The sequence below is a fragment of the Taudactylus pleione genome, unplaced genomic scaffold, assembly GCF_031769625.1.
Source record: "Taudactylus pleione unplaced genomic scaffold, aTauple2 ptg000464l, whole genome shotgun sequence".
Lineage (NCBI taxonomy): Eukaryota > Metazoa > Chordata > Amphibia > Anura > Myobatrachidae > Taudactylus > Taudactylus pleione.
In genome coordinates, this window is record NW_028284866.1 from 3,228,106 (window position 1) to 3,247,918 (window position 19,813).

A 19,813-nucleotide genomic window follows, 5' to 3' on the forward strand; every position below is an offset into this window, starting at 1 on the left:
TGGTTTTCTCCAGAAAATGTAAAGCCATAATCCATCTTTGCAGAAATTGTTCCCTTTATAAATACATATATATTTTTTTTAATATATATTTTTTTTTTTGTTAGCAAACAAATCCCCCTACAGCAGATTAGGGTTGGGGATAGGGGTAGCATACTCACCGCTGGTACCGCTTCATCAAATCACTCCATGTCAGCTGATCGCTGGACCACAAGACACCGCCAGAGCAGGTAAGTAAAGCCGCTGCACCACCAGGACTGTTTTGTCAACATTCTAATCATGTTGATATTTCATCACTGTCGACATGCTAGGCATGTCTACAATATGATGTCAGCAAAACAAAACAAACCTGGATCAGTCGTAGCCTCCTAATGAAATTAATCATGTTAGCTAGTTCATGAGGCTACGATGTATCTATAACTTTTAGCTATTACAAAAAAACATTCTTGAAATAATTTCATATGATTCATCAGAGATGTTTCCTTGCCATCCATGTACTGTCATTGTCAGATAAAACGCGGGATCAGCAGGCAACAGCAAATCCCTGCACAGAAAGAGTGGACTACATATGCGTTGTACAAAACATGAAATATTTATTTGAAAATTATTACAAAGCATCAATAACATGATATTTATTAAGTTACTATTAACAATTCCTGAGGTGTAAATAGGCACATTATCTCATAAATAGGATATACAATATTTTGCTAGGGCTGATATATTTACTTTCAACATCTACCTGCTGTAGAGAAGTTTATGAAACTGACCGGCCATTGCGCTAATTGCTGCACCTGGAGCACAGTGTCAGCTGCATCCCCAACTGACACACACTTATGCTTTTAAGGTAAAGCTCGAGCTCCCAGGCTGCAGCAAAAGAAATACAAAACTTTTAAAAGCATACGAATAGCATTCATTACAATAAAAAAGGTAATGGCTTTGTCAAGTCACTGAATTTTCACCCGTATTTGGTCACCACATGCTTAAAAAGAAAAAAAAAATCCTTTTTTTTTTTTTTATAAGGCACATAATCAAGTTTTCAAAATGTAAGTGGCACTTTGTAAAGTCGCAGATGTGTCAAATAAAAGCAATAGAATAAAAATGGCATGATGCAGTAGTTTTGTGAGCATAATATGCAAAGAAGGGATGATGTGGTCTGGGGAGAAGTGAGAAGGAATTCATTAATGCAGATTAGGAAGCTTCCTATTGGCTGCTACTTTGCTTGTTAGTAATAGCAAGCGTGGGAGCCAATAGGAAGCTTCCTCCCCTGCAGTAATAAATTCCTCTTTACACATCTCCTTCCCTGAAGTTTCTCCATGTGATCAACAGTGGGCTCAGCATCTAGGTCTGCGCCGCTTTGGACAACGTAGGTCATATGGAGGCAGGGCTATATAAGCAGAGCACCATTTGCTGCTATTCTGTAGTGTAGGCAAGGAGGCATCCTTTGTATAGCTCGCTGGAAGGGACTGCAAAGTTTCTGTTGACTGAGTGGAAGGGGTGGGTAGGGAATATATTTATGTACCAAACCTTCTAAAGAGAACAGTTATCATTTTATAGAATGTACTTGATAAATGATACACCTCCCTTTAGTTTTCTGTAATGAACCATAATAGTGTACATTATCCACCAGATTGTATTATGGTCCAAAAGAACCAAACAAACCATACAATAAAGCTGCTGCATAATACTTTGTGTACCCCAAAAGGATTTCTACTCAGCAGCGCTCTCCCCATCCTACCACTTATTAGAACATGTCCATAGCCTCACACTGCTAGCAGCGCCATTTCTACGTTTCCCGCGTCCGTGCCATTCCCAATGACCTTTTTGGCCCATTTATGGAGCCGGCTGTACAAAGGGAATCCTTTGTTCTCCCGGTACAGATACACCCCAGTTATGTCATTCCATTGAGGGCTTGGCTGGGCCTCCTCCACAGGATATTCCTGCACCAATTCCTTCTCTTCTTTATCCAGAGCCACAAAGCCAAAAAACTGCTTAACATTGCTGGCGGCGAGGACCTTTGCATGGACTCCGGCAGTCCGGCTGAAGAGATCTTTCTCACAGGAGCGGTACTGGTCCCAATATGCCAGCTGATGGTAGCTTAGAGGAGAACAGCAATGCTGCATGCACTTTACTAAAAATATGGTTGAAGCAACTACAGCAATTAGGATCCAACCGAGAAACTAAAAAGAGGACAGAGAATTAAAATAGAATATGAGATGAGCAAACACATTGCCCAGGTATCATGTAGGTCTACATTATATTAGTGTGAACTAGGGCAGTGGTTCTCAATCATTTTCCACCTGGGTGTTCCCTGCCAGCACATTTGCGTTATTTGTACCCCAACATTTGCAAACAGCACCAGACTTGGGTGTTACATTGTCCTGTGCTAGCCACGCCCACTGAGCGCATTACATCATGCCGAGGGGGCAAGGCCAGCAGCGCATAGAAGAACAGCAGTGCCCAGAGCATCCAGAAGACGCTCCAAATGGCACGGCAGCAGCAATTTTGGCTGCTGGATGCTGTTACAGGCACCCTGCTAGCCAGATGCAGGGAACGTGGGGCAGTGACTGTGCCGCCCATAGGGCCCTAAGCTCACACACCCTAGTTACGGCCCTGTTTGCAAAGCATTTGTAATGATTATGATTGCTATTCGACATACACACACCGGAAGAGTGGGCAATTCTCCTGGCCAGCTCCGCCGGCATCCACTCCCCTCTTGTATAAGTTGGCAGTCCGGGAAAGCCAATGACACAATTAGCACTGAGTTGCGTCATCGTGACCCAGCCCCGTTGCACAATGCTGGTAGTCTCAGTATTGTGTAGCGGGGGCGGGGCTATGATGATGCAATTGTGCAGACACACCTCCGCTCCCAAACTCGCATCACCTCCGCCTTGTTGGCAAGTCTGGTCCTATTGTGAGGAATGGGGGTAGAGATCCCTAGGACTCTGCCTTCCCTATGTGTCTAATTGTCACCTGGATGTCTCCATCCACCATTACAGAAAACAATTAAACTGTTGTTCCAGAGACATTGCTTACTTACTATAGAAATCAATAAACAATATATCAAAGCAGTGAGATTCCTACTTGCATATAATCATATGTGTTTTCTAAAAGGTCTCATATTTTTCACTAGAAGAAGTCTCACAGTACAGTATATTGTAGCAGAGTAATATCTGGTTGAGTCTAGGGTTGTTAGAGAGTGGAATTGGAGTTACTGTGCTCATATTACGGAGGCTTTGGGAGGGGGAGGGCTGTAGATTTTGTACAGGTGTCTAGGTATAGTGTAGTTGGTCACATAAAATTAGGTAGAACACGATGAGGAAATTAAGTGTTGTTCTTAGGGCATGATTCAGATATGCCCTAAGCTTTGGCAGCTGCTATCCCGCACACAGCGGCCATCCCACACGTTCTTAGGGTATGATTCAGATATGTACACTAATGCTTTGGCAGCTGCTATCCCGCACACAGCGGCTATCCCACACATTCTTAGGGTATGATTCAGATATGCCCTAAGCTTTGGCAGCTGCTATCCCGCACACAGCGGCTATCCCACACATTCTTAGGGTATGATTCAGATATGCCCTAAGCTTTGGCAGCTGCTATCCCGCACACAGCGGCTATCCCACACATTCTTAGGGCATGATTCAGATATGTACACTAATGCTTTGGCAGGTGCTATCCCGCACACAGCGGCTATCCAAATGTTCTTAGGGCATGATTCAGATATGCCCTAAGCTTTGGCAGCTGCTATCCTGCACACAGCGGCTATCCCACACGTTCTTAGGGCATGATTCAGATATGTACACTAATGCTTTGGCAGCTGCTATCCCGCACCTGGCTGCTGTGCAAAAATATGCTAATGCTGTAGCCAGTTGGAAATGTATGTATGCACAGTGCAACCATGACGCATTCGCAGTCGACCGATAATCACTAAACTGCGTAAATATCGAAATATCATACATCTCTGAATCAGGCCCTCTGAAGAGACATTTTATTATGATGACTGAAGCAAATTTGGTTTAGACTGGCTAGGTACAGATGTGTCCACTTACATGTTACGTCCTTACGTGTTAAACAGCCCTTCTAGTCAGGCCATGCCGTGGCATTACTAAGTAGCACTGAGCGTCATTTCGTGTGCCTTTTTACCTTCAAATGCGTCTTATTCGCAAAGTGATGCAAATAGGACCTACACTCAGCTTATGCTGATTTAAATGATATGCTGCATACCTATATTCTATGTGCGTCAGCGGGTGTATCTGCATGCAAAATGCCACTTTACAGAGAGTCACAGCCGAATTGGAGGTAATGTGCTCATATTACGGAGGCTTTGATGTGCTCATATTACAGAGGCTTTGGGAGGGGGAGTGCTGTAGATTTCGTTCAGGTATCTAGTGAAGGTATAGTGAAGTCGACCATATAAAATTAGGTAGAACATAATGAGGAAATGAAGTGTTGTTCAGCGGCTGTGACACTGTAACAACGTAGCATTTAGCATGCAGATACACCCGCAGTCACACACAGAATATAGGCATGACACATATCCATTTAATCAGCAGAAGCTGCTTGTGAGACTATTTGCATCACTTTGCAAATAAGATTCATTTGAAGGTACAACGTTGCATTAAAAGACACTCGACGCTACAGAGTCGCACAGCGCTCATGCGTTATGTTTAGCACGGATGTAAGTGGACACATCTGTAGTTCTTGGGGTAATATTTTGCAGAAATTTTATATCAACTACCCAGTTATAACTGTAAATACAAGTATGCTGTGTATACAGAGTATGGGGTGTACCAATTACTGCAGCTGCTGTAGGCGTTTTGTGCTTTCCAGCCTATCAGGATAGGCAGATTCTGCTTTCACCTCCATAGGCTGCGAGCAGAATCAGCCACTGTGAGTTAATGCATGGAAGCCACGCTTACCTGAATCTGCCTCTGTAAGACTTAGAGCCCCATCTATCAAGGATCGCTTTTGCAATGCGATCAGGGCATGCCAGTAACTCCCCTGATCACATTGCAAAATGCCATCCTATCTGCTGGATGTATTATCCGGGACATGCAGGGAGACGGGGTCCGACAGGAGACTATCCCTGCAATGTCTCTGGAGGGCAGTCGGGGCTGCTGGGCATGCGCAGTCCTGCGGACTGCACATGAGCGGCTCTCATTGCCAGCAGAGGGTTCCGTGAGATCCCTCCGCTGGCTAATTATGCGGTAAGTTGCCATAGACTACAGCGGCTAACACTATCTTCAGATGGCCTTAGCTGCTGGGGCCAATATAGGGAATGCGAAGCATTCCCTATATTGATACATTTGGCCGCATCACATCCCCCATAGAAACCTATGGGGGAGGCGGCTGCCGGCGGCAATGGGGAGATCGCAGCAGGTATCGGAGATCGGAGATACCTGCTGCGGTCCCTCCTTCATACATCCGGGGGATACTTAGTATTTGAGGTAAACCCCCGAAAACAGGTGTTTTCGGGGAATTTATCTCAAATTCACTTTGATAAATGGGCCCCATAGAGCAAAACCTATTACATATACCCATTTTCTCCATCTGTAATATTAAACAATGTCCAAATTGAACAAATCTGTACTTTTGCTTTATTAAAGCTATACTGCTCTTTTCCATTGTGTTAACTTTTATTAATTGCCAAATAGTGCCTGGTTAAATTGTGTTCAAGCCATTTAGATATTTAAAAGGAACTCCCGTGACAGTATGTGCTCTCTTTTGATAGTACAGTATATGTTGCCCAATCTTTCCACTGAGAATCAGAATGACTACATACATATAGGATATTTTAATCACATCTAAACAATGACTAAAAAGATTCCCAAATGCTGCAAAAATCAAAATAATAGTTATACATTTTTTAAAGGCAAGACGTTTAAATGTTAATCATTAGGGCTTGTGCAAATGAGCCATTCTGAAGAATGTACTTAACAATTCAAATGACATGCAACATACGTGTGCATTGCCGTGCCCTGGTGCTGTCCTTCAGAACCGCAATGAAATCCGTATTACATTACATTTGCATTCCCTTGCTGTAATACAGCACATGTCCTTGGCAGTGATACTGAAATAACTTTTACACACTGTAAGGTGACAGTATATGCATATGCTGCTTAGGCTAATTTAAGGGAAAACAGGTCTAGGGACTCTTTCACACAGTCTGCAAGTCAGGCTAAATTACAAGTGGGAGCCAGACTTAATATTCATATGTATCTCATACATTTATTTTTATGTATCTACATTTACTACACTATTCTTATTACAGAAGTGTTTTGGTCTTTAATATTGTGATATTTATAGTTTATACCACATATATTTGTGCTTTTATGTCTACAAGCCATTACTGCCTTAAATGTCTATTTTTTTTAAGTATCTATTGTTGATCCATACTGCTCTATTTATAATTTGTATTCTATTGTTTTCTCTCCCTCCCTACTGTCTATACTTCCGCCTACGCCTACCTCTATTTATGCCAAGGACCATACCGTGTTTGCCCCGTGTTTTTGTTTGTGGCATGGGAACGATTGGGGATACCAAAGGGTGAGGGGTCCCTGCATGTTTCATTTGTACAGGGCACCTCTATTTGGGATGTAGTCAGGAAGCCGAAGGTCTAAATGCCGACCGCCGGCTTCCCAACTGTCAAATCCCGACAAGATACTAATCAGGGCCGGATTATAGGGAGGGCGACAGGGGAGGTCGTCCCGGGGCCCCCACACTCTGTCTCCGGCCCCAATATGAACTTTTTTTTTTTTCTTCATCGGAGCTGCTTGCCGCGACCTGCAATTAAGCCCCGCCCCTATATATATATTATATATATATATATGGGCCCCCACACGTTTGTTGCCCGTGGGCCCCCACAGACCTAGATCCGGCCCAGGCGCCGAAAACCAGATGCCTGTCATTAGACCTACACCGGGGGCCCGACACCTGGCATACTGAACGAAGGTAAGCTGGGCGCGGACAGCCGCGGGAAGGGGGGGGCAGGGTTAGATTTTAGGGCTCCCACGGGGACTTAGGGTTAGGCACCCCCCTGGGAGGGTTAGGGTTAGGCTAGAGGAAGGGGGGGGGTAAGGGTTAGGCACCCCCGGGGGGAGGTTAGGTTTAGGCACCCCCCCAGGAGACTTAGGTTTAGGCACTGGGGGGGGAGGTTAGGGTTAGGCAGCCCTAAGGGAGGGTTAGGGGGGGAGAATAGGGTTAGTTATACTTACCTTATTAGCGATCGGGATCTTCACCCGTGCCGGGCTTCCACCGTGCGGACGGCGGAATTACATACTACACCCCTCTATTTATGTGTCTCTATAGGGGAGGACAGGAGAATTGGTGAATTTTGAGAAGAGAAACCCTATACAAAGGTTTACCATTATGTAAATAGGTAATGTAGAGGATATTATCAGTTTATTTTCCAACAAACTGACCTTTGTTGATGGATTATATGTACTTTTAGATACTTGCAAGACGCCGTGTTATTTAGTACTTGAAGATGTTACCTGTGATTCATACTTTAATCTCCTGATAACTTCTTCTTTAAATGGCAGAACCTCAGTCGGGGTGTCTTTACAGGAGAATTTAGCCATAGTGTCAGGTCCATAGCCAACAGGGAAGTTTAGAAATGTGGAAGGGTTGAGGAATTCACTCCGGGCACACACATAAGCTTCTCCGCGGAGCAGTGAGATTACCGACCAGGTCACTGGGGCCACGATCGCTCTCCCCATTATAGATCCAAACAGTAAGAACGTAGCCGGAGCTGAACAGTTCTTTATGGCCCTTTTTCTGCATTCTGCAACTAGATTCCACGTGTGGTTGTTTAACATGATCCCTATGAGAAATAAGACAAGCGCTGGGACTCCAATGGCGGCCAGTCCGTACATATAGTTCCTTTCTGGAGAACAAGGGCAGTGGAACGCCACCACCGAAAACAACTCCTGGCTGCCCACGGTTCCCAATGCAATCAGTCCATTAAATATCATCACATCTTTGCTCTTGAAGAACAGAGCTAAGAATTTAAAGTTTTCGGCTATTATGGCGGCCATTGTTCTTCTGCCGTTTTAAGATCCAATTATTTAAAAAAAACCAAAAAACAAACAACCTGTGATCTTTACGCTGTGAAAAAGAAAGAAAAATGATTTCAATGCGAATTAAAACAATTCACCAACTAGGTTTCTTTAAAATGATTTTGTAAATATAGTTATAGTGTAGGACCTCTGGCTTCCCCTCTCCCGTCTGTTTCCTTCGGATTTCTGCTTGCTGTCCCTACCAGGGGAATTATCTCTAGAGATAGTGATGTAGTAAATGGGAACAAGAGAAGCAAATAAGGTAAGGACTGATGCAAATGAAAGGTCTAAACTAGATAATAATAAAAACACATTTTTAATTCCGAGCTTTAAAGAAATACAAAACTGTTTAATATTGCATTAAATGTGCAATTGTAATTGTTACAGTGGTCATGACCAAAGAACCAAAGTTTACATTTTTAAAAGTAATTGGAAGTGCTCTCATTATCCCCCTCCATAAAAATACATGACCAGGTGGCTGCGGCGGTATAAATATTGAGGTCAGGATTAAGCTTCCATGCGGCCTCCCCCTCTTTTGCTGGCAAATATGCAGTAGACTCTGTATAATGTGCAGTAGACTCTGTATACTGCACATGCACTGGCCGCCAGGAACATGGCATCCGCAACATTTTCCCAGTGATCACTCCGGGATAATAGGCCAGCGCCATTTTCCCGGAGACTTCTGCGGTGCCAGCAGACAGGTATGCACCCATTATATATACACCTTTTAATTGGGGGTTCTTAATATGGGGACTTAATATCATGTATCCGAGATATACAACAGAAAAATATGCTCAGTTTGCATATAGCTATTCAGCACACACACATCTTTTCTGAGCAGTCCCAAATCTCTACCATATTCCATCTGTATAAAATAAATACTTCCTTCCCTGAGAAAATAGATACCGGACTGAATATTGTATCAGTGGGTACATAATATGAGGTGGCTTGCTGATCTAGAGTTTTATCTGCCGGGCCTTGGGACAAATACTGTTATACAATACCCCTTAAGTTGGTCACACACTGACTGATACACCCGCTAGGCACTAGGATCATATTAGTGCCTGTTCCTGCAGTTGGCAGATGTCTGTGCCTTAACCTTTACTTATATAGCGCCAACAAATTCCATTGCGCTTTACAATTAGGGACAAAACAGGAAAAGAACAAGACTTGTGGGGTCTATGTATCAATCTGTTTCTACATAAAAATATGCATATGTACTGTTCCTATGTAATAATGGCACAATTCAGGAGATTTCACAGAAACCTCCAGCAAAGTGCTAATTAGCGCTGCAGATCGCAGTCCCCATTATTATCAATGAGGACTACGATCCGACCCCTATGCAGCGGCATCCCGACAGTAAGAATCGCGACACCCGTAAGGGAACTAAGGTAAGACTAACCCTTACCTCTACCCCTCCCCAGTGTCTAACCCTAACTCCCCCCCCTAGTGCCTAAATCTAACCTCCCCCTCCCCCCACCCTAAACCTAACACTCCCTCCCCGATACCTAAACCTAACACTCCCCCCCTAGTGCCTAAACCTTACTTCCCCCTCCCTCCCCCCTAGTGCCTTACCCTAATCCACCCCCTAATGCATACTTGCCTACTCTCCCGGGCCTGTCGGGAGCCTCCCGAAAATCGGGTGCCGCTCCCGACACCCCGCAAGACTAGGTAAGTCCCCCGCAATAGATGCCGGCTCCCCGCTAACCCCCGCGCCAGCCGCAAAAGTGGGCGGTGCGGGGGTGTGATGACGCGATTCAGCACGATTCGCGTCATCGTAGCCCCGCCCCCTGCCTTATAATGCCAGTAATATTGGCATTACAAAGCGGGGGGCGGGGCCACTATGATGCAATCGCGTCGGCACGCCCCCGCTCCGCCTCTTTGACCCGCCCCCATCCTCCCTGCTGGACGGACCTGCCAGCTCCCTCCCGGATTCCCCTGCCGAGATGTCGGCAAGTATGCCCTAATGGCTAACCCTAACCCTGCAACCTAATCCTCTCCTTAACACCCGATACTTACCTTCGGGATGCCGGCGGTTGGGATTCTGTTGCTGGGAAGCCGACGCTATCGGGATTTTGATGCTGGTATTTTGGCCGTCGGAATCCCGTGTGGCAGGATGCTGACTACATCCTGGTTTAAACTGCTGTAAGCCTATGGGAGCTCTAGGTGCAGGAAAGAGATCTTTTGATCTCTCCCCCACAGCCCGCGGCCAGGTCCGGAAGCTGACGCAGTGCGCATACGCAGTGTCAGCTTCCTCCGGGGAAGTCTTTAACTTCTGTGAAAGACTTCTCCTAAATGCCGCAGATTTAACTAATGGGGCCAACGGTTATCACAACCTGCTGTCCCTGCGAGTTCCACTTTGTACATAGCGGGGATATTTTCATTAAAAATATAAATATCCCCGGCGAAATGGATAGATAACAATCGCGGTTGGTCTGCGATTGTTAGTACACAGACCCCTTGATAAGAGCAGACAGACAAAGAGGTAAGAGGGCCACTACAGGACAAGTATTAAGATTATCCAAAGCCCACCTTTGTCATTTATAAGGTGAGCTTTTTTCTAGGATGCAGTCAGGATACCGGCGGGCGCTATCCTGCCCGCTGATATCCCGACACTCACATCCCGGCATGGGACTAAAGAAAGGCATCGAAATCCCAATGCCTATCATTAGCCCCACTACAAAATCCCGACACCTGGCTTACCGAATGAAGGTAAGCCGGGTGTTTTAGCGTCTAGCCGGGGGGAGGATTAGTTTAAGGGACCCCCAGGGGGACTTAGGGCTAGGCAGCCCCCCGGGATGGTTAGAGTAGTGAAAGGGGGCATTAGGGTTAGGCACCACTAGGGGGGGTTAGGGATAGGCACCCCCCCGGGATAGTTAGGTTTAGGATGCGGGGAGGGGGGGGGTTAGATTTAGGCACTAATGGGGGAAGGTTAGGATTATGCACTAGGGGGGGGAGGTTAGGGTTAGGCACCACTAAGGGAGGGTTAGGGTAGGAAGAGGGGAGGGTTAGAGTATTTACAGGCTGTAGTCGGGATTACATACCGATTCCCATCTGACTGTACAACAGTATACACTATGATCTCACATTCATTTCATTTTATAACCACATCGCTGAGAGGAAGTTATAATATTTACACACCACGAGACGGAGAAAACACCAGTCAGGGAGACTTGCCCTCACTTGCGGGCAGCCAGTAGCGCCACCCAATTTTCAGGAGCCTCCAGGCTACTGCGGGAGAGTCAGTAAGTTTGGTTGAACTGTTTTAACTTCCAATGTCCCAGTCCATCATGATTTACAGACACTTCAGGTACAGGTCATCCTGGTGTGCCTGGTATACTAATTTCCTTCCAATTCAGGCTGCGTAATGTGCAATGCTCTGTCTGGGCCCTGCAGTCTGTACAGCTGCCCAGAGCATCCTGAGGGCATCCTAAGGACGCTCCAAGCATGCAAACGTACTTCCCGGTGCTGGCGTCCCCGTCCCATCAGTGCGACATTATGACATCATGCATTCAGGAGGTGGGGCAAGGACAGGCTAACTCCATCCGTCTTCTCATTGGAAGCTCCTCTCACTAGTAATACTACAGCTTTAGACGGGATGTAGTCGGCATGTCGGTGCTCAGAATTCTGGTGCCGGAACCCCGACAGGAGTCAAGAGTTCCAGCGGCTGTGATCCTGACGGTGAGCATTATGGTAAGATTATCAACCTGCATACGTCAGGATTTCCACCGTCGGGGTTCCGGCACTGAGATTTTGACCGCCGGCATTGTGTGTGCCAGGATCACGTACCCAACCCCTTTAGACATCTGCTAATATATGGGATATTTCACAATGTCACATAATATATGGCTATCCTGAGTGGTGAGAAACTTGGTTTGCTGGTGTAATGGGCAGAATTGTGTAGCTAACCCTGAATTCTAAATACATATGAAAAACTAAAGCTGATTCAGGAAACACCGAAGTAAACCAACAAGTTGGCTTTTTTTCTGTGCGTTGACAAAGAAAACTATTCTACTGTATTAATGGCAGCTGGTTGTTGTTTCTCCCCCTCAGGAGAGGACCGTGACGGAAGAATGTGAAAGTCTCACTTTCATGCTGTCAGTAATATGTTTCTAGCAGCACAACGCCCTGAGGCAGGTAGTCCTTGTATGTTTGCATGCAGTCTTCCTATTACCAACATGTATAAACGTGTGTGGAAAACTATCCAGGATATTACCTTGGGGAGAAAAAAGATGAATCAGATGATCTCTAACAATATACACAATATACATTACATAGAAAGCTAAACCAAATAACTGAAAATAGTACGATGAAGGTAAACTACATTGTTCAGCCATACCCTGACTTTCCACTGTGACTTTCTTAATACAGTAAGTATCATTATCTCTCATTTACATTGCGCCAACATATTGTGGATAATTAGTTCATTATTTTCCAGCTTTGGAGCGGACAAGCCAATTTCCCTTGTAAAGCCCCTTTCATGCATGTGACCCAGAAAATTGCTGGGTCTATTAATCTGGGACGGCCTCTTTCACACATAGTCTAGACCAGGGACGGACTGAGGCTGCAAAACAGCCCTGGCATAAATCCCTGATGAGCTCTTGTGAAAGGGGCGTAGTCTCAGCAGACAGGGGATTGGCCTCACCACACAGGGTGTGGTTTGGCCGCATGGAGGCATGGCCTTGCTGCACTCCCCCATCTCTCAGTATCCCAACCGACACTGCGCCAGGAGGCGGAGCTGCTCTGCCAGGGTTTCTATCCGGAACCTGCCCATCAGCCCTTCTGGCATTTCCCAGAAGTGAGAGATGGTCAGTCCGGCCCGGTCTAGACATAGACCTTGGTGTTTAGACTATATGGGCAAAATTTACTAAATGGCGGGTTCTAAGCCCCGGCGGTTTGGTGGCGGATTCTAAATGAGAGTCCTGTTCTACTCTAAAATTTGTTTTGACAGCTGTTTTGGCCTTAGTAAATCTGCAGATAGCAAAACTGCTTCCAAACCGAAACCGCCAGGGTTTAGCACCCGCCGCTTAGTAAATTTTGCCCTATATGTCTGAAAGGTGTGTTACAGTCACAGGAAGCAATTAACAAACTAGTATGTCTGTGGGCTAGTACGTGGGGCATGGAGGAAACCTATATGAAAACAGGAAGAGCAATGTGCCACCATGTCATAATGCTGAGTGTTACCGGCTCCTGTGAACTGATATTTTATATGTCTTACACAGTGCCATGCATGTATATACAGAAATACTCTTTTACAGTCCTGGTTTTATCGATATCCATGCTTGAGCCCCGATTGTTAAATCGAATTAACTGCGGTACTAATTAAGTCACCTGTGCTCAAGCATGGATATCCATAAAAACCTGGATTGTAATGGCACTTTGGGAAACGCTGCACTACAGGATAAAACAGAGATCAGGTTTGACAGATATCAGTAATTCCAGGGATACTATTCTCTATATACTATAAACTCACTTATGCATGTGCTTTGATATAGCTCAATGTCCAACATGGGCTTGCTTACTCTTAAATATTTAATCATATTTTTCTTTAAAGCTCATAATGGAATATATATAATGCAGTAATGACACATGAACAAACAGCTTGTAAATGCATATTATATTCTATGTAAGTATGTTAAGTGTAAATGGAGGGTGTTCCTATTGCTGTAAAAGCAACTAAACTAATTAGCATCAAAAACACCATTAGAGCAGGAGGTTACCAAACTCCGCCATTGCAGTCCACATTTTAAGGATATCCATGCTTGAGCACGGGGGACTTAATTAGTAACTCAGTCAATCTGAATAACCATCTGGATTCAAACATGAATATCCTTAAAACCTGGACTGCAATGGCGGAGTTTGGGAACCATTATAGCATTTATTTTATCCAGCTCCAGTTACTGGGCATCTGAACAACACACAGTGCAGACACTGGGATCAATGATCTCACTTCTTGCAGTATTTTCTAAGCAGTTTGTAAATCCTGCCAGAAGCTGACTAAACAAGGGAGGAAACTGTTCATTAACAGGATATAACAGAACTAGATTATAACATTTATATTTTTTTAAAGCCCTAATGTAACTTATATCTAGTAACATAATGTAAGTTTGTGGCAATTGTGGAAAAGTATTTATTCAGTATTATCCAACTATCGATCGCTCCTCTATATCTATGTAATTCAATATGTCAGATGCATTAATACAAATTATGGAAATATCCTTGTTTAGTAACCTTTTAGTTACCACCAGATACGAATTAACAAATCATTTCCAAGGATACAGCAAAATATAAGTCACAGCCGCTGGAATGGTTTTTGGCAGACAGCACAGAGGGAGAAACAGTGCCCTGGAAGCTGGTACCGTACCAGTCTAAAACATCATAAATGTATGTACCCCCGTCCCTGTTCTCTGCCCCCGTCCATGTGTTCCCTATTACACCTCCAGTGCTGTATGCACTATATTGTGCACTTGGCTTAAAGCAGGGAAATGCAAGTTGTACATAAGAAAGTGATGCAGGAATCATTTCCCCTGGCCATTAGTGTTGCCATCTATAGAAATGCAGCGATCCAATAACTTGGAGGAAAGTTGCTTTCTCCGCCGGCTGGCATCCTGCAGTGAGACGCCCGCACCGGTCCCCATTGTATTACAGCAGAAGTAACTTACTGCAGCTCAGAGGCTCCTTCCTTCTATCACCTGCACAGGATCCACCACTGCCCGGACAGGAGCCGCTGGCCAGGCCGGGAGAGCTACAGTACATAAGACACTGACGTGCACAGGGCTTGCCGTCCAGGAATCCTCCAAGGGGTGTGTTCATAGGAAATGACATGGAGCCCTGGCTAGAAGAGGGGAATCCAGGGGACAAAACGGGGGGATAAACACTGCTTTACTATTACTGCCCCCTGAGGCACATGGGCTGGGCAGTGTATTATTTATTATTAGTAGTAGTTTTATCCATGTTAGTTATGCTGCTCATACAGAATTACTCAGAATTACAGCTGTATTTCCCTGATAAATGTATAACTGCATCACATCACTAACAGGACCAGTTCTTACATAATTACCAGCTGAGATAATGCAGTTTTGGTGGTTCATCTCTATAACAAATTACTAATTCCTAATTGGCTATCCATTAGCCGAGACTCCTATTTTTTTTTTTGTTAAATTTAATCCCCCTACATACACCATTCAGAAATACCCCCCCATTACCCACCCCCTTCCCCTTCTCTCTCCCCTTCCCCTTCTCTTTCCTTTACCTGGAGAAATGAAGTTGCTCTTTGTTAAATGCTGTAACTTGTTATTCTTTTCACAATCGTCAAACTGCTTTCCACTGCTCAGCTTGGCCATAAGAGATCACTGGCTACTGGTGAAGATAAGTACATAAACTTGTTCCCTTCCCCTTCTCTTTCCCCGTTCTTCTTTCTGTTCCCTATACCTTACCCTCGTCTGTATATATATATATATATATATATATATATATATATTGTGATGACTTGGGGTATTTAGCTCGGCAGAGGGTGGATGGGTGCAGTGTTTAGGTGCTTATTGAGGGTCCACACACGGTTTTCAAGTAAATAAACAATGCTTTTACTTCCAGCTTGTGAATTCAGGATACAGAAAATAACAAAACACAGTCCTGGTGGCCTTCCCTGTATCACACAGATATAGGCCCTGGCTTTCTCAGCCCACAGCTTTACTGCTTCAATGTCCCACGGTCAGAGAGTTTTGTGGTCCCCCTTGCCTCCTGCAAGGTCCGGACACCGGCCTCCTGGCCCCCAATGGCTCGCTCAGCTTCACTGGGCTCTCTGGCTGTTACAGTCCCAATTAGACTGTCTCTCCCGGCCTGACTGCTCGGCCTTTTCACTATCTCACACCTGAGCTCTCTCCACCTGGCAGGTGTATCACCACCCAGTATTTCAACCCTGTGTGGGAGGATCTCTCCAATCCCACACAGAACCTGCTGCTCACCAACGCCATCTCTGGTGATACTGCCACAGTATATATATATATATATATATTGATCACATATTACAGTGGTAAGGGGTTTTTATACACATTAATAAAATGTTTTTTTTCTTTTTTCGTTTTATTTTAGTTCTTTTAAAAAAAGGGCACTATAGAAATGATTATTATCCATTACTTAAGATGGTACTAAATATTTCAAATGTTTTTATTAATGTTATCAATATGACTGTTACCAAAGGAGTGTAACTGAGAAGAGAATATGCATATTTTTTTCTCTGACAATAATACATCAGTTTTCACTTTCAGACCGGGCAATTTCAAAACTTGGATGTAAAGAAATTGGACTTGACAACTTTTCGGAGTTCTGAATCGTATCATAGTCCTTGCTTCAGGGCCGGCTCTAGGGGTGTTCGACAAGTGCGGTCGCACAGGGGCGCCACCCGTAGAGGGACGGCACCCCTCCACAGTATCCCAATTTCAGCGGGACAGTACTGCGCGCGGTAACCATTCACTGACGGGTGAGGGCTGGGGGAAGCCCAGCCAGTGACGGAGTGCTGGGCTTTACCCCCAGCCTGACGTTATTTGGAGGCATGCCATGCGGGCATGCCTCAACATAACGTCACATAGGGGGCATGGCCTATGGTAATTAGGCCATGCCCCCAAATTCAGTCGCGCGTGATGTTAGGGCGCCTTTTCAAGGGCCGGCACAGGGTGCTCCGAACCCTGGAGCCGGCCCTGCCTCACTTCCTCCCACATTGGGAGCGACAGCCTGATAACGTGAAACATCACTGTCCTAACATTTTGGAGTATCCTGGTCATTCCGGGAGAGTGTGTTACGATAATGTGAACCTGGTGTCATGGGTGTGTAGCTAAAGCTCCATGCGATTCTGAGCCGTGCGTACGGCGGATGAACGCCTGTTTCTAACGGATCTCTTACACCTAGCATGTGGCTGCTGCAAGTGCGAATACTAATATTGTCTGTTCTGGTAGTTGGCGTAAAATCACTTGGCGTGTACAATAGTAAGTGGGTTAGATATCAGGGTAATGTACCAGACAAAAACAGTCCATAGAAACAACAGAAGATGATCCTGGGGGAGATGCATTATCCGGCAATATGGGGAAGAAGTATCAGCGCACGTTATGTGCACTATTACTGCTTCTCCCCGATGTATTATTGAGGGGTTCAGTGTTAAATGACAGGGGCGCATAGCATCCCTGTCATTATCGGTGCTGCTATCTACAAGATAGCAGTGCTGATGTGCAGGGCAATGTATGAACAGTTAGTGGCACTGACTGTACTGACAGCTGCCCTTGCCCTATCACCACAGCAGGGACAGCACTGTCCCTGCTGCATCGGCTGACGGCTCTGGGGGTTGCACGCAGGATCTTGCGATGATTGCGAGATCTCGCGCATGCCCGGTGGAGCGAGCCGGGAGGTAAGAAACAAAGCATCAGCGCTAGGCCAATGTGGTGTGCTCAGGCAGGGATCGCCAGAGGGAGAGGTTTTCACTCCGGCAGATGAGATGATCATACATCTGATTGGTAGTGCTTCCTCCTTCACATCGGCAGGAAGAGTTATAGCGTGCCACTATAATACATTATATCCTGTATATACCATGTATACATATTTCCTCTCCCACACATAGGGGTAAATGTAATATAGCGGCACTTAACTCTTCCTGCTTCACCCTGGTAAACAGCAGTTCCGATGGGATGTATGAACATATCATCTGCCTGAGTGGAGGAGTGAAAACTCCCCCCTTCAGCAATTGCTGCCATAGCACACAGCGCATCGGCCTAGTGCTGATGCACTGTGTCTCACCTCCCGGCCGGCTCCACTGGACATGCGCAGGATCTCGCAAGCATGCAGCCCCCGGAGCGGCAGTCGTAGGGTCACAACAGCTGCAGCTGTCTATATAAATAGCTGCAGCTGTCGGAACGGTCAGTGTCACTAAACACGTATCACGGTGCACCCCACAAACACGTAGACGCACAACGCTAACTAGTGTCTTTTCTTAATATCCTTACACTTACACATTGCACACTTACATAGAAAGGTTCCCTAGCATTAAGGTTAATATTCAAGGTTATATCCATTATTAATTATGTTATGAAGTGACTATTTGAGATTTAAGGTTTAGTACATGATAAGCAGACCGTGTTTGGTGCTATTCTAAACCACTGTTTATTTGCAGACTTCCAATTCCATTGGCGAGGAAATCACAACATGCGTCTGCGAATTATGGATCATAGAGAGATAGGCATTGAAATGTACTCTGTAATGTAATGCTTATTAGCCAGCTTAGACTTGTTTTTCGGTGGGAAAACGGACACAAAGAGCTGTTGGAGGCTGAACTATTACAATACAAACTGACCTATGAACTGTATTGTAACAGAAGAACAAGGAAGAAGAACCAATGGGATTATGCCAACTTGTTCTATTATATTGCCTATCTCTGTAAGGGTACATAAGCAAGTACTCTGGATCTGATAGTCATCTTTCTTTTCTGTTGACGGAGGTTTCATAGTTGATGCCGGCAAATCTGGATCCAGAGCGCATGCGTATGTATCGACTGTACCAAGTGATTGTATAATTTGTTTGCGCTAATTGTATTTAGATCACAGCGTGTAACTATATGCTTTTTGGTTAATAATATCTTTTTGTGCTTTGGAACCACAATCAAAGTCTGGAAAGCAATTATTTCTTGCGCGACTTACAACGCTAAATAGCGTCATTTAAGGTGTATAGATCATTAGCGTAAACCCACGGATTTATCAGCAGAGAGAGTTCACATCATGATAACTGGTTAGAGAGGGTTTCCCATCGGACATTTTACACGTGTAAAAAGAAACTGTTCAGGACCAGCTGTTAATGAAGAATTAACAGGAAGATTTGTGAGTAAGGGCTACAGGCAGGAAACCCTTAAGAAAACAAAATAAAGGATTGGCAGAGTAGAATGCACCGCAGTGCGCGAGTTAGCATTGCAATCGCACTGCAATCATTTATGCAGATACAAAGCCATCGCAAATTGAGGGATGGGACATCAGCATTGGGGGGTGGTGACGGGGGGTTGGTTAGAGAAAGGCAGGTGTGCCTGTCCATATGAACGCAGTTTCCTGGGCGTACATAAATTAGGCACTGCGACGGCATACGCAGCTTGTGTACTCTCTGCGTGCGACAACAGTAAGTCAGACAACAGTAAGGTCAGACCTGCTGTAATTCTACATGAGGGGCCGAAGTTACCAATGTATACGCAGGATTGCGAGGTCTTACGGATGTGCGAAAGCGGTAGTGGGCATCTCTATGCCGGGTGAGCAGTTGCAGACATTAGCATATTTTCGTAGCAGAACTGCGTGCGTAATTGCAGCTGTGATCGCAATAGCGATCCGTAGTGAATCAGGCCCTTAGTTCACAAAATAAGAAGCTAGAAAGAATTGTTAAAACAACTGGAAACTTTTCTAAGAGGACCCAGTTTTAAAGGATTCTATACCAAAAATCCATGAAAAATAAGCTTGAAGAAAATTATTTAATGGAAGAGAAAAGTACAAATCAAAATATGTACAAAGGGTTCTCATAGATGTGGCACCTGTCTAATATACAAAGGGTTCTCATAGATGTGGCACCTGTCTAATATACAAAGGGTTCTCATAGATGTGGCACCTGTCTAATATACAAAGGGTTCTCATAGATGTGGCACCTGTCTAATGTGCAAAAGGGTTTTCATAGATGTGGCACCTGTCTAATGTATAAAGGATTTTCATAGATGTGGCACCTGTCTAATGTACAAAGGGTTTGCA

General features: G+C 45.0%; 1 protein-coding gene across 1 annotated transcript; it reads right to left on the reverse strand.

The window, feature by feature from the left end:
• Positions 1 to 568: 568 nt before the first annotated feature.
• On the reverse strand, positions 569 to 14,869 carry CALHM2 (calcium homeostasis modulator family member 2). The gene is made up of 3 exons (XM_088448720.1): positions 14,717 to 14,869; positions 7,491 to 8,103; positions 569 to 2,174 (listed from the first exon to the last, which is right to left on the reverse strand). The coding sequence occupies exons 2-3, from the start codon at positions 8,031 to 8,033 to the stop codon at positions 1,758 to 1,760; spliced, it is 960 nt and encodes a 319-aa protein (XP_088304846.1). The 5' UTR covers positions 8,034 to 8,103; positions 14,717 to 14,869; the 3' UTR covers positions 569 to 1,757.
• Positions 14,870 to 19,813: the final 4,944 nt, after the last annotated feature.